The following is a 13632-nucleotide window of genomic DNA, read 5'->3' as shown; positions in this document are numbered from 1 at the left end:
TGATGGTTTCATCAGTTGCCATTCCCCTCCCCTCCATAGCTATTTCAAATAACTATGGCTGTGGTATCCTGATTAAAAACTAAATTCAGATATGAATATTTAATATGGTCTTTGTAAGATTATTTCCCCTAAATTTCAGTTTTAAATATGCAGTATAGAAAATAATACTGTTGTGTATCATGGGATGGTTATTCAATTTCTGAAAAAATATTATACCTTAAATACTTTAGCTATCTCCACCACCCACATACACCAGTTATTGAATTATTAAATGGAAAGAAAATGCTCATGACTATCTGATAAACACAGAAGTGCACAATAAAGAAGGTTAATAATTAATCCATTATTTTTTTAAAAAAATTAGCATTTAATTACTGAGGAATATAGATAAAAGAATCGCAATTAGTGTTAACTGATGCTATATTTTAAAGATTTTTTTTCCAATCCCAGTTTACAGTCACAATCAAATAATTGGATCATTTTTCTTACCTCTGACTTTTGCAATGACTGTACCTGCAGCACTTAGAACATCAACTGAATAAAGATTTGGATGTTTGTTGATTATTGCCTTTAATACACGAAGTACCTCACCCAAACGTTCATGAACAAATTGATGGAGACAGTTTTGATTTTCTGGAAAGAAAATTTTATAGTATTTAATAGATAAGCAGTATCCACATAAAGTGCTGCAAATATGATTTCCCTTGTTATCTGGGCTTAGTCACATGGAAGGCTTACAGGAGCTATTTTAAGAATATAAACTAGTTCATACTGTCAAAGAAAAAGAATGGTAGGAAAGTATTATGAGTTACAGCATTTAAAAACTGAGAGTAAACTTCCAGGACTATCAATAAATAATTAGACCATGACCATACTTTTCAATGGATGTTCACAGAGGCATCCTTGCCCCCATGTGGCAATGGAACATGCCCACTGCCTGTACAAGCAGGCATTCTGGAGAAACCATGGAAGACTTAAAATATTGCTTCTTGAGCAGACAATATTCCTTCTAACTATATTAATCTTGATGTAGTTTGATGTAGTTAAAACTTCAGAAAGTGCAGAAACAAAGAACTTGTCTATCCACTGTGTGCCATAGTTTCTGAGAGTATGGGAAATGTCAGATGTTCCACTATGGATTTTCTGTCTCCTCCAAATTAAAAGAATTTTTTGTCATGATCGTTCAGCAAAAAGATATTCAAATGAAACCAATTTTATTCCATTAAATCAAGAAGAATTAAAGACTTTTATTTCTTCACCTAGATAAATTTATTTCTTCAATAGGCAACCTTCTGTGAACCAAGAGCTGCACTTAAAAAATGTGAGCTTGACCAGAAAGAAATCAGCAAGCTGTTAATCAATAAAAACACTCTACCCAAAATATAAATTAAAATTTCATGAAGTAACTGTATGAACAAACAGAATGTTTTATCTCCAGAAGTGATCAATCAAGTACTTTTAAATGATCCTAAAGCCTGGTGCACAGCTCTGAGAAGAAATGATAGTACGCTTTTCACATAACTATTACCCTATATTTGCTTTTTCTGACATTGAAATAAACAGGACAATTCATTTAAGCACTTGGACTTTAATATTAAGTGGAACATTTGAAAACAATCCAAAATCTGATAGAATGCAAGCCCACTATGTATATTAAAAATCACCTCATGACCTACTATAATTCAGTGTCTAATTTATATACCACAAAAAACAAGAAAGAACATGATCTGTTTTACTGAAAATTTATTTCTAACAATGAAGCAGAAGCTAAAATATATTCTCATTGTTTTCTATGTTTTATAGAATCTATAGATAGGGTTCAAAATATCTAAAATCTAGCATCAAAATGATGATCACTGTTTAACAGGAAGACCTCAGATATGTCAATTTAATTCTTATAATAAAAAGTTAAGTAGATAGATGTGTACTTAATTTCATAAAATAACAGGTCACTTGGATATTGAAGGATTTCAAAATTATCAAGTTAAGCTTTCTCCTCTGCATAAATTTAAGATCCGGCTGCAGTACAAACAGGTACTAGTACCAAAACATTTTTAATAGCAATCTTGGTTTAATGCTATGGCCTCATCCTTATTTCATTTAATGGCTATCTTTCTTTATTTTAATACACTTTCATCTTTCTTGGAATATCACTATGAGTACTGTACTTTTTACTCAGTCATTTATTTCAATGGAAGATTTGTATTTCTTTAAATGATCCCAACCTACTCTAAAGTAGTATTATCCAACCCAGTCTCTATAACTGGATTCAGAAAAAGTGAACTTAATCTTCCATTGTTCTAATATGCAAAACATTAAAGCAAAGATTTTGTTTTTTACCAAAATGAAAACCATTTTTTGTTTTTACCAGGATGAAAGCCAGTAACAGCATTGTAAACACATCAAGCAATTAAAATTGATGCATGTGATTTTAAACTCCTTTAAAAAGGTGTTATGGCACTTTAAAAAGATGAACAAATATTATTAATTAAGCTATAGGCTTTAATCGTAATTGCCCTGAGCAAAAATCAACACTCAATTATAAAAGCCAGTCCACATGAATTCTGTACCAGCAATACCAATTTGAATGACAGTCTTACAACATTTATGTTGTAATTCACTTGAGATATGTATAACCAATACCAATTTCTTCACTACTACTAGCTTTCTTTAAAGAAACTATGTTCTCTTTCATAAAATAACTATCAAGCAAACCTCATGCTTGTGATAAACCTCTGTTAACTTATTTTTCTCTTCTGCAAATCGAGTGCCATCAAGCAGGTGAAGGAAGTGAAATATTTAGGAATTATCTTCTAATCATCTTCAACATGGAAACATGTAATAAAAGACTTTATCTTGGGTACCATTTTTGTGGTCAATTTTCAGTTACCTCTAAAAAGGTTGCAAAATTGTTATCAATAGCTATTAGAAGGCTAATAGAAGTTGTTCCTAATTGTTTCAGGCCTGTCCTGTATACTCATTCACTCATATGCTCTCTAAATCTGTGTTTTATGTGTGCTGTTTGATATATTTTAATTATTGGTCTGGGACTAAACAAACAAACTAATAAATCATGTATATACAAAATCCACCAACACATTACCTTAATTTGCAAGCTCCTGCACCAATAAAGCTCTTTAAGGCAAAGGTCCTAAGCCTAATGCTTTATGATGCAGAAGTCTGTCTGTATAAAGACTTAAGAGCATTAGAGATTGCCAACACAAAATGTGTAAGAGCAATGATTTATTTCACTTGTCTTCTAAATATTTCCACAAATTCAAAACAAGTATCCCTTCTGTAGAGGCCAATGGTGGGATTCAAATTTTTTAACTACCGGTTCTGTGGGCATGGCTTGGTGGGCGTGGCAGGGGAAGGATAATGTAAAATCTCCAGTCAGAGGTGGTATTTGCCGGTTCTCTGAACTACTCAAAATTTCCGCTACCGGTTCTCCAGAACTGGTCAGAACCTGCTGAATACCATCCCTGGTAGAGGCACTGTATTAAGATACTGGAAATCGTTCTTGTAGCCTTACTACTTATTGGCAAGTTAACGTCGTCAAAGAGAAATAACACAAGGAGAGCTTTAAATTATTGTAGCTTTTCACTTAGTGTTTAATTCTACAAAATGTCACTGGAATAAAGCAGTATATACCCAATTCCAACCTGCAGAGAGAAATTTGGCCCATACTCTTACAAGGATGCTCTTCTCAGAAAACTATTAGTATTAGACTTCTACTTTACTAACATTCTGTCTATTCCACAAATAATAGGTTTTTCCATGCTAGACATAATAATCTACTAATCTACAAATTTGTATCTACAAATCTGGAGGGCAGATATACCATATTTTTTGCTCCATAATACGCATTTCTGTTTAGAGGAGGAAAACAAGAAAAAAAAAAAAACCTTACCACAGATAGGTGCCAATTCTGCCTTTGAACTCCTGTACTGAGGAAAAGACAGAAGAGGCGGAGGTCAGTACTGTAAAAGGACCTCACAGACGTGGCCCAGCTGCTATTCACCAAAGGACTGACACCGGTCCACCACTGGGGACCCCTGAGGCAATACACTTCACGGGCTGTGATGCAATATTCGCTCCGTAAGATGCACAGACATTTCCATCCACTTTGGGAGGGGAGTGCATCTTACGGAGTGAAAAATACGGTAATAATGTCCCTTTGAAAGACCCTATTTGTTCCTGTTTGAAAGGATTAGTTATCAATACCACAGGTCTTAATGAATTATTTCATGTATCAATCTTTAAACTGGCTTTTCGAGTTTATTTTAAAAGGAAAACATTTCAACTTCATTTATAAGGGTTATCAAATGCAAATGGATATGAAAAACCTGTCAAGAAATATTTACTGCTTTTTTTCCCATTCCTTCCATAGATGTCCAAGTTTACTTTCCTTTTGTTTATGTTTCTATTTTTTGTGTGAACAATATAATTTATCTATTTTCTAATTTAAAACATATAATTTCTGAATGGAATCTTTACCACACATGCTATTTCACTCAAACATAGAATTTGGTCATACAGCTGCTAAAATGTGTTCTACAATCAAGTTTATCAGTTTCAAAACAATATCGTGACATTACATTACATGCAGAAAAGTATTTAAGTTGTATCAGCAGGGTGTTTTTTTTGTTAGGCACTATTTATGAGATTCAAATAATTGGTTTTATTAATTAACCTTAACCTTAATAATGAAAGTAAGTTTAATATTTGGTTTTAAAATATGCAGATTATTTTACTATCCATTTTTATCAAATGCTAAATATTCCTTTATTAGCATTTAATAATATTTTGATCCTATTTGAATTAAGTGTTTTAATGTTTTAAAGATAACGATTGTAACTATTTTTTTCTTTTAACGACTCTATAATACCTTGTATGGGGTGGAGTCGGGAGCAACTGAACAGTGCTCGAGTGTTTGCTAGGTGGATGCCCTTCCCTATATGAAGTTTGCAGCAATTACTCATTGCATCCAAAGAAAGAAATATCTGCCACTACCTAGGTTCGAACTCACAGCCTCCTGATTATAAGGTAAGAGCGCCACCTCTATGCCATCATGCCACTCAATTGATTGTAACTATAACAAAAATGAAAAATAAAATACAGCTGCTATTTATATAGCAAACCAAAAGATATCTAAAACATTTTAAGCTAAGCAAATCTTATACTGAATTTTATATGAAGACTTTCAAAATCCATTTTTCACTTTAATAAAATTAATTTGAGTTCTTTTTATGACTAACAAATTGCAGTAATCTGTAAATTAATTTTATGCATCATTTCTGTTTTGCTTTAAGCCTTTCTGTAATCACCAGTGCCTAAATCTTTAGAATACTGTTTATATTTTTTTAAAAGTTTTTTTTTCAATTTCCAACCATTTTTAAACAGTATAAAACAGAATGCAACACTGAAATCTATCTCATCAAGAATCCATGCAACAATTCCCAGAAATGTTACTCCCATTAATGCTACCTGAATATGCTATATACTGAAGTTTCATTTCAACAGCTTTGAACAGTTGGTTCATGGTTACTTCGTTTTAGCACACAAAGAATTGATAAAAATATTAAATATATTTTGATAAATATATTGCAAAAGTCTTCAAGGCATCTCATTCCGCAATTTGAGCAAGGTGTTCTAACCTCAGTCAAAATTGAGTGATACAGCCTCAAGTTTGATGGAGCATCGTTTTGTAGTCACTGATCCCAGTTTTGAAAAGTTTCAAAACATTCATTAATCTTCCCTACTGTTTTTCAGAGAGCAATGTTATGAGAATTGCAGACAGTGCAACAATACCCTTTTGTGAGAAATATATTGCATTATAGAAGATTACATACAGGAATTTGGAATTAGGCTATTTTAATTTCAGATTGTTGCCAAGAAGAAAACATATTCTTTCTGACTGTTTAAAAATGGAGGGCCTGTGACCTCCCTTTGCCCATACTGAAGAAGCAACATTTAAATTGTAGCAGCATTAATTCCCATCGAATTGTTTAAGAAAACTCATAATAAACTTAAATCAGATCACTTCACAGATGTCTTGCTTCATCTAATATAGCCACAGAATCAGTCTAAAGCAATCAATCAATCAAATAAATTCATTCTAATTCAGAATTTGACTGAATCTACTCTGCACCTGTATTGTATTTTTAGCCATTGCAATTTTGGAGATATAAAAAAATCAGAATGGACTACAATAATTAGCTACTTGGGGAAATAAAATTTGTAACTAAATAATTCTGAAATATTACTATGGAAGCAAATGATAAGCCACAAGCTTATCATTTTCAAAATATTATTATGGAAACAAATAAAAGCCATGAGCTTATCATTTCAAGCCAAGATCAAAGAGAAAATTCCCATAAAATTCAAAGATAACTATATAATATAGAAGATCTAGAGTTTCCAATGTCATAAATGTTTGTGCCAGGTCTTTCTTTTTTAGGTGATGATCTGTACACTACATTCTCATTTACTTTGAAATTATTTAATGAGCATCACAGTTAACACAATCCTGTAAGTCATGGATAAGCAGATGTGTTCATCTACTGCAAGCTAAAGTTCAATTTTCCTACAGTTACATCATTCCTCATTTGTTATTACAATGGTTAATTTCATTATCTTCCATTTCTGCCTATCTGAATGCTACAAATGACATACTTCATCTCATCTATAAACAGAGAAAAAAACTTTATGTAAAATGCCTTTTTCAGATTAAATTATAGTTTTTTAATTAATCTTTTTTCTTTTTAAATATGTAATGCATATTTAAAATATTAATATGAATGTGCCTTGGACAGGTCAATACACACAAACTGCAACATATCAAAATCATTATTATTTCCAAAGTATTATTATCTTCTGTTTCACTTCTAACCTTCAAAGGAAAGTATACATACTTACATAGTAAAAGAACAGCACACATAAGATGGAGTACAAAACTACTTTAGAACATTAAAATGTAAGACATAGAACTTCTTTCAAAAGCAATCTAAGAACCGAAGAACTTCAGTGAACACAAACTGGTTAAGGAAGGAAGCCAGAATTGCAATAATGATTGAATGGAATAGTAAAAAAATAAAGAGTTGGAAAAAGACAAAAATGTCAGAAGTATAGACAGAAACATCTTATTTTATGTCACTTCTGAAACTCCACTTAAGTTATAGGTGCTATATCCTCAAAGACAAATCAACAGAGAAATCAAGGAATGTTCATCCATATTCCTAAGCCCAAAGACAAAATAATTGTTCCTACTACTTCAAGATCAGTCAGTTTAGTAAAAACTTTAAGAAACAGGAAGTGGACTGAACTTGCAGGAGATGTTTATGAAACTTTGCTTCTCTATTCCTTTCTTTTACTTTAAATGTCAATTGCTGAAATATTTACTTAAGTACTGAATGAAAATAAACATTTTTAACCTACTTAAACATTTTATAATTAAAATGGTTATTCATATTCTGCTATATGTAGGTTGCAGGTGCTAATATTTTCAACCATACTGCTAGTACATTCAGCTGGAGGAAATAATTAGCTATATATCAAATGCTAAATCATCAAATAGATCGTATATAGCACTTGAAATGGAGCTGAACAGAAATTCTATGTTTATTTTTCCAAAGAAAAAAATATTTTAGAAATCACGGAAGCATTTGTATACAGGCCAATAGAAATGAAGTTTAGTTACTGAATCTTGTAAATTTCTTGCTTAAAATAAATCAGTTTTGGTGAGGCAAGCATTCCTCATGTGGAAAATGATGACAAATTAAAATATACTGGATGAGAAAGGTTTTCCTTTTTTCAAACTATAGTTATTGATTGTAGATTTACCACAAAAAAGCTTATGGACAGCTCAGTTTAAGTACTTGTTATCTCAGTTTGTTTATCTTCTACATTGATGCTTCTGATATTCTTGTATTTGTCAATGGTCATGAAAGAATTAACTTCTAAGCAACTTCATACCATTTTGAAGGAAGCAAATTAAACTGTTAAAGTTACTAATCACACAATTTTGAAATAACAAAACTGTTATTTCTAGTATCAAGCTGTTAAACTCTGGAAATTGTAGTTTGATTTAACTCAATCGATTTATTTCAATCAACTGAGATATTTGATCTCAAAATGTGATTAATACTACCACACTGTATGTTAAATAACAAGATCTTTTAAAAATATCCTACTAGGAGATATAGTTGGGGAAATTGCAGTATAAATTCACATGTTTTAAGTTGTCTGTGATATGGTTGTTAACATGAATTTAGTCCTATCTTTCTCAAAGACTTTAGTTGTACCTCACTAGTTAGAATTTAACAAACACACAGTATTATGGATTTTTAGGAAATGGACATTGCTAGAATTATAGAAGAGAAATAACAAAATACATGTGACTTACAAAAGATTGTTGATATATTTCTTTCTTAAAATTTGAAAATCTTTCTTTCATTGAAATCTGAGGAAAAGTACTTCCATGCTATATGGTCACATATCCTTTAGCTGTTTTGATCATAATATAAATTTATTGGCCTTTTTGTTTTGTTTTGTTTTAGAGAGTCGCCTGATATGTTGAAGGGGGATTACAAAGAACATTAAACATACAACTTGTCAAAGCAGTAATAAATTAATATGCTTAATATGCTTGCCTTATGCATTGCTTAAATTGTTACACTGCTAAAAGCAATTCTTACATTGCTAAAGGCATACCAATGAAAGATGAATCTGGGATTTTCCTTTTACATGACTATAAAATTAAAAAGTAAAATGAAAAAAATACCCTATTTCTCCAACAATACGGCCTCCCCCAATAGGAAGTCCCAGCATGTTTTATAGGCATGAAATGAAATTAAGCCCCTCCCCCCAAATTAAGGCCTATATTAAAACATGCGAAATGGGGGGAATGGTGGTGGGGGCTTGCCATTAGGAAGTACTTTTGTTGCACACCCGGATATGGTGCTGCCTGCATTGACCCCGATACGAAGTGCCCCACCAACGCCGAGGTCAACATCCAACCCGCCCGAAGATGCAAGGGGGGGGGGAATTAAGTCACCCCTGAAAAAACAGCCTAGCCATTTTTCCGGGGCTCAAAAAAAAAAAAAAGACCCGGCCTTATTATATGAGAAACACGGTATCAGGAGCAAAGCTATAGAACTCTACAACAGAACAGGCAATCCACAAATGATTGCCATAATTGAGCCTGGAATTATGGTTATAAGTCATGGTGGTCATTAAATAGGTTACCACATGACCATGCCAATTTGGTGACTTTTTTTCTGGCAGCTGTTAAGCAAACATGGCAACTGTTAAATGAACCCATTTTAGCCAACGAGCATTTTTTTAACCAGAAACTGGAAAAAGCAGCAGAAAGCTCTATCCTTTATTATGTCAATCATTCCCCCCCACCAGTCTTAAAATCAGTCTCATCTAGCCTAGCCACATTTGGGAAGACAGCAATATACCATATTTTTCTGTCTAAAAGACGCTCCAGACCATAAGGTGCACATTAGCTTTAGAGGAGGAAAACAAGGGGGGGGGGGGGGAAATCTGCCACTGCCTCCCAGCATCTATCCAGTATTCATCTGGCTAGTGTCCTTGCAGCAAATAGCAAACAGCCTGGTCAGCTTCAGTATGTTATCACAGCCCCAGCACATGGCTGTCAGAGCTCCGCTCTGTTGCACCCTCCACTGGTCAACTGAGTGACAGCTGGATCTCGGTCTCCCATAGCCCCATTGATCAGTGGGCTGGCTGACCGGAAACACTGCCATTGCTGCCTCCTCTGTGTCTGCTGCCACCGCCGGAACACTGGAGCCTTCGCTGCTGAGCAGCTGATTGGTGGTTGGATCGGCCTCCCAAAATACCGCCAATCAGCTGTTCTAGGAAGCAGAGATCGCTACTGCCTATCATTGCTGCCGCCATTCACTTAATGGCAGCAGTGGTGACAGACAATGGTGGCAAACTCTGCCACCGCACCAACCCCGTTCCTCCCTACCACAATATTCACTCCATAAGACGCATAGACATTTCCACCCAGTTTGGGGGGAGGGGAGTGCATCTTATAGACAGAAAAATACAGTAATCCACAGTTCTGCCTGTTAAAAACAGTGCTACTACAAGGCAGTGATTATTGTGTTTCAACTATTATGTTAGGAATTACAGCACGAAAGTGTTCTTAAGGGAGCAAGGTTCACTTTGGTTTCTGAATAAAATACTATCTGGCAGTGGTTCTTAAACTTTTTGCTTTCAGGGCCCCTTTACATTCTTACAAATTATTTAGGAATGCAAAAAGTCTTTGTTTACATGGGTTACATCTATCAATATATATTGTATTAGAAATTAAATATGTAGAGAGTAAAGAAGAGATAGCCAAGATTCATTATCAAAAATGAGGAAAACCATGATTTATATCCAAAACAAGTGGCAGGTATGCTCAGAGTTGATTTCTTGGTCTAGTCTGCATAGTGGATGGATCTAACAAAAGTGATAAATTGTTGAAATATTTTATTAATTTAAAATAATTAACTCATTGCGTTAACATAAATCATTTTTAATTTAAAGTAATGCTATTTCCCTTCACCCAAAATTATGAGAAGACTGGCATTGTTTTACATTTTTGCAAATCTCTTTAATGTCTAGCTTAATGGAAGGCAACTGGATTATCATATCTTCTGTATTCCATCTGTGGTGATATGTTGTTTTTGTTGAAATATATAGAAAGAAAACTGGTTTTATGGAGATATGTAGTTGGAAAAAAGATTATTTTAACAGGTAATTGGATATTTTTTAGGTAACTGAATACTGTTATTTGGTACTACACTAAAAGTCGATAAATGGTAGTTTATTAGAGGTTAGTTGTAATGTGGAATCTGAACTTTTCATAGTCTTGCATTAAAATCCATTGGTTTATCATGTGCTTTAAACGGATCTTTTATCCATGTATAATTCTGTAACATCATTCATTGGTCATCTGAAAAATATTGGTTCATTGAATTATGCAGATCTTCCAAATATCGGCTCATTTCATTACGCCAAAAAAATTCACATTCATTAATACCACCACTGATGTGATCAGAAAAGTCTTAAAATGTTGGGGAGCTGTCAAATTCATAGTGGCCAATACAAGCTTTTGTGAATTCTAATTTTCACTTAAAAGTTTAAATTTTAAATACTGTTGTTTTCTCTTAAGTGACAGGCCTCTTTTGATAAAATGTTTGGCAAATAACAAGTCTGGATAATCAGAGCTTGTCAGTTCTTCTTTCAATTAAAAATGCTTCATAAAAAGAAACCAGTGAGTTCAACTCACAATGCAAACATACATGCTTTTCCTCAGGGTAAGTATTGTACTTTGGTGTGCAGCAGAAGCACTCAATACATACTTTTCATTCCACCACATAGAATATTAAAAAGAAAAAAAAACATACTCAATGGTCAAGCTTTAATAAAATTAATAATTCTTACTGCTTTATCAAGGTCTTTTTAAAATAAAATTGCCTTTTTTCCCCTCCACAAGTGAGTGATGATGAAAAATACAATGACTACTAGTATACTTTAGGGCCACTGCTTTGAGTTTTTCCAGGATAAATAATGAAATTCAAAAAGTTATTCAAATCTTAAAATTATAATGTATTCTATTTTGCTTGTTGCAAACATTCATATAAAAGATCTTCTTTGATTAATTTGTTGCTGATGCCAAATAAATGCAAGCTAAATGGCAAGTCCAACCACAGCTGTAGGTTCTTCCATTTGTAAGGCAAACTAGATTTAAATCAGTTATGTTAGTTCAATTATTTGATTCATTATTTCTTTTCATCCAATAGGCATTCAGCAATGTCACCTTTACAAGATTTTCATGCTATTTTGTGTGCTTCTCTAACCAATACAACATGGTAACTTACTCTGTGAGAAGTGTTAATCGCTTCTTTAATTTCTAGTTTGAAATTTTTGGCTTTTAAAGAGCTCATCATGTCTGTTTAAAATATTTGATTTCCTTTTCTTTAAACTCTGAATGGTCTAACAATGACATGGCAATTTAACTGCATCTTAAGACTATTCAAAATGTTCTTTTGCCTGGTATAATGAGGTAAATTAACAGCAGCTATAAATATGAGGGAAAGATTGGTTTCATCATACTAGTTTCTTATTTACAGCTTTGCCCAGTTTCTTTGGAGTAGATTCCTTCCTTCCATGAGTCAGACATGTCAAGTTTCAACTTTTTCAGTATTTTCAGATGTAGACAGTACAACTGTAGTGCACTGTCATTACAAGACAACGAATCTTGTAATCTTGTTTTTTTAAAACCAATGATCCATTTTAAATATAAGAAAAATATATTATAAATTCTATTTTTGATAGAATAAAATACATTCTTAAATTATAAAAAAATTAGATAAAATTTTAAAAAATATTATTGCAAAATAAGAGAACAAGATATACTTACTTCCTAGATGCAAGGAAAACTTCAGGGTTATAAAACAACCATTTTTGGATGATAATGAAATTACACAGATTATAGCAGTATAACTGAAGGTACCTAATAAGTGTACACTAGGAATACTGAGAACAAACTGAGTTGCTTTCTGAAAATACATACATCTATAAACTAAATTTTCTACTACCACAAAAAATTCTAGGCAACATAAGAATACAGAAATACACATTCCATTAGCTGTGAGAGTTATGCCATCATTATATATCATGCAATCTTTGGAAAACTGTACACCTCAGACAATAAGAGTAAAAAGGCCAAACAACATCTTAATGTTATTTTGAAAATAGTTTTGACCACAGGGAACTTGAAAGGATCTCAGGGACGCCCACGGGGTCCAGAGACTACTCTTTGAGAAATGCTACTATGCAGCATTATGTTCATTCTACTATTATATCTATTTTGAAGGAACTCCATGACAGTCAATTATGGATATAGCATTTCCAAAGTCTCGAAAGTCCTATTCACTTTCTAAAAACAACATTTGGAAGGCTATATCTAACAAATTCAATTTTATGTTTGAATTGTACACCACCCAGAATCGCTCTGTGAAATGGGTGATTTCAAAATTTGATATATAAATACATAAATAAAATATTGCTGAATATGTTATAGCAAGCCCAGCATGGCCAATAGTGAGGGACTTCTGAAAGATGAGAGTTTGTAAAATGTGCTCCAAAGAGAGGCAGCTGTTAAGAAAATGCAGTTTGTGGCAAAGAATCAAAATACAGAAAAATAACTAAGCACTGATATCCATATCCTCCATACATCGAATCTCTTTCCTAGTAATTTCTTTACGAAGCTATGAAACAACAGCATCAAGCTACTTATGTGCATAACATGCACCTGCATCATTGATGCACAAAGAGGCAGAACAGGGATTAGCTTTTTTCAATTGGGAAAAAGGGTATTTTCCCCAACTTTATTAAATATATTTAAACGTATTATTTATTCCTTTCCTGCCTAAAAATGGCAGCATATCATATTACTGTTTCCCTCCCCCCCAAGAAACTAATTTTAAGGGTGCAGCTGACCATCCTGAAATATCCTGACAGATATTTCAGATTATGCTATATTTTATAGAAATTGCAAGTTCCATAGGTAACAATGCAACATTATTGACATTCTTTGGAACTGTAATATAG

The 13632-nt window shown here is 33.0% G+C and overlaps 1 protein-coding gene across 5 annotated transcripts in view; it reads right to left on the bottom strand.

The window, feature by feature from the left end:
* The window catches only part of ARHGAP29 (Rho GTPase activating protein 29), a 49086-nt gene that overhangs the window by 27791 nt on the left and 7663 nt on the right, over positions 1–13632 (bottom strand). For all 5 annotated transcript variants that reach the window (XM_026671838.2, XM_087960653.1, XM_026671839.2 and 2 more), the window contains exon 3: positions 490–633. In XM_026671838.2, the coding sequence (XP_026527623.1) occupies positions 490–633 (144 nt within the window). The remainder of the gene's footprint in view (positions 1–489; positions 634–13632) is intronic.

Source organism: Notechis scutatus, chromosome 3 (genome assembly GCF_049901735.1).
Source record: "Notechis scutatus isolate UNSWTSFEM ecotype Mainland chromosome 3, rNotScu1.2, whole genome shotgun sequence".
In the NCBI taxonomy this organism is placed as follows: Eukaryota; Metazoa; Chordata; class Lepidosauria; order Squamata; family Elapidae; genus Notechis; species Notechis scutatus.
Note: the sequence above shows the minus strand (reverse complement) of the source record. Positions and strands in the feature narration are given on the sequence as shown.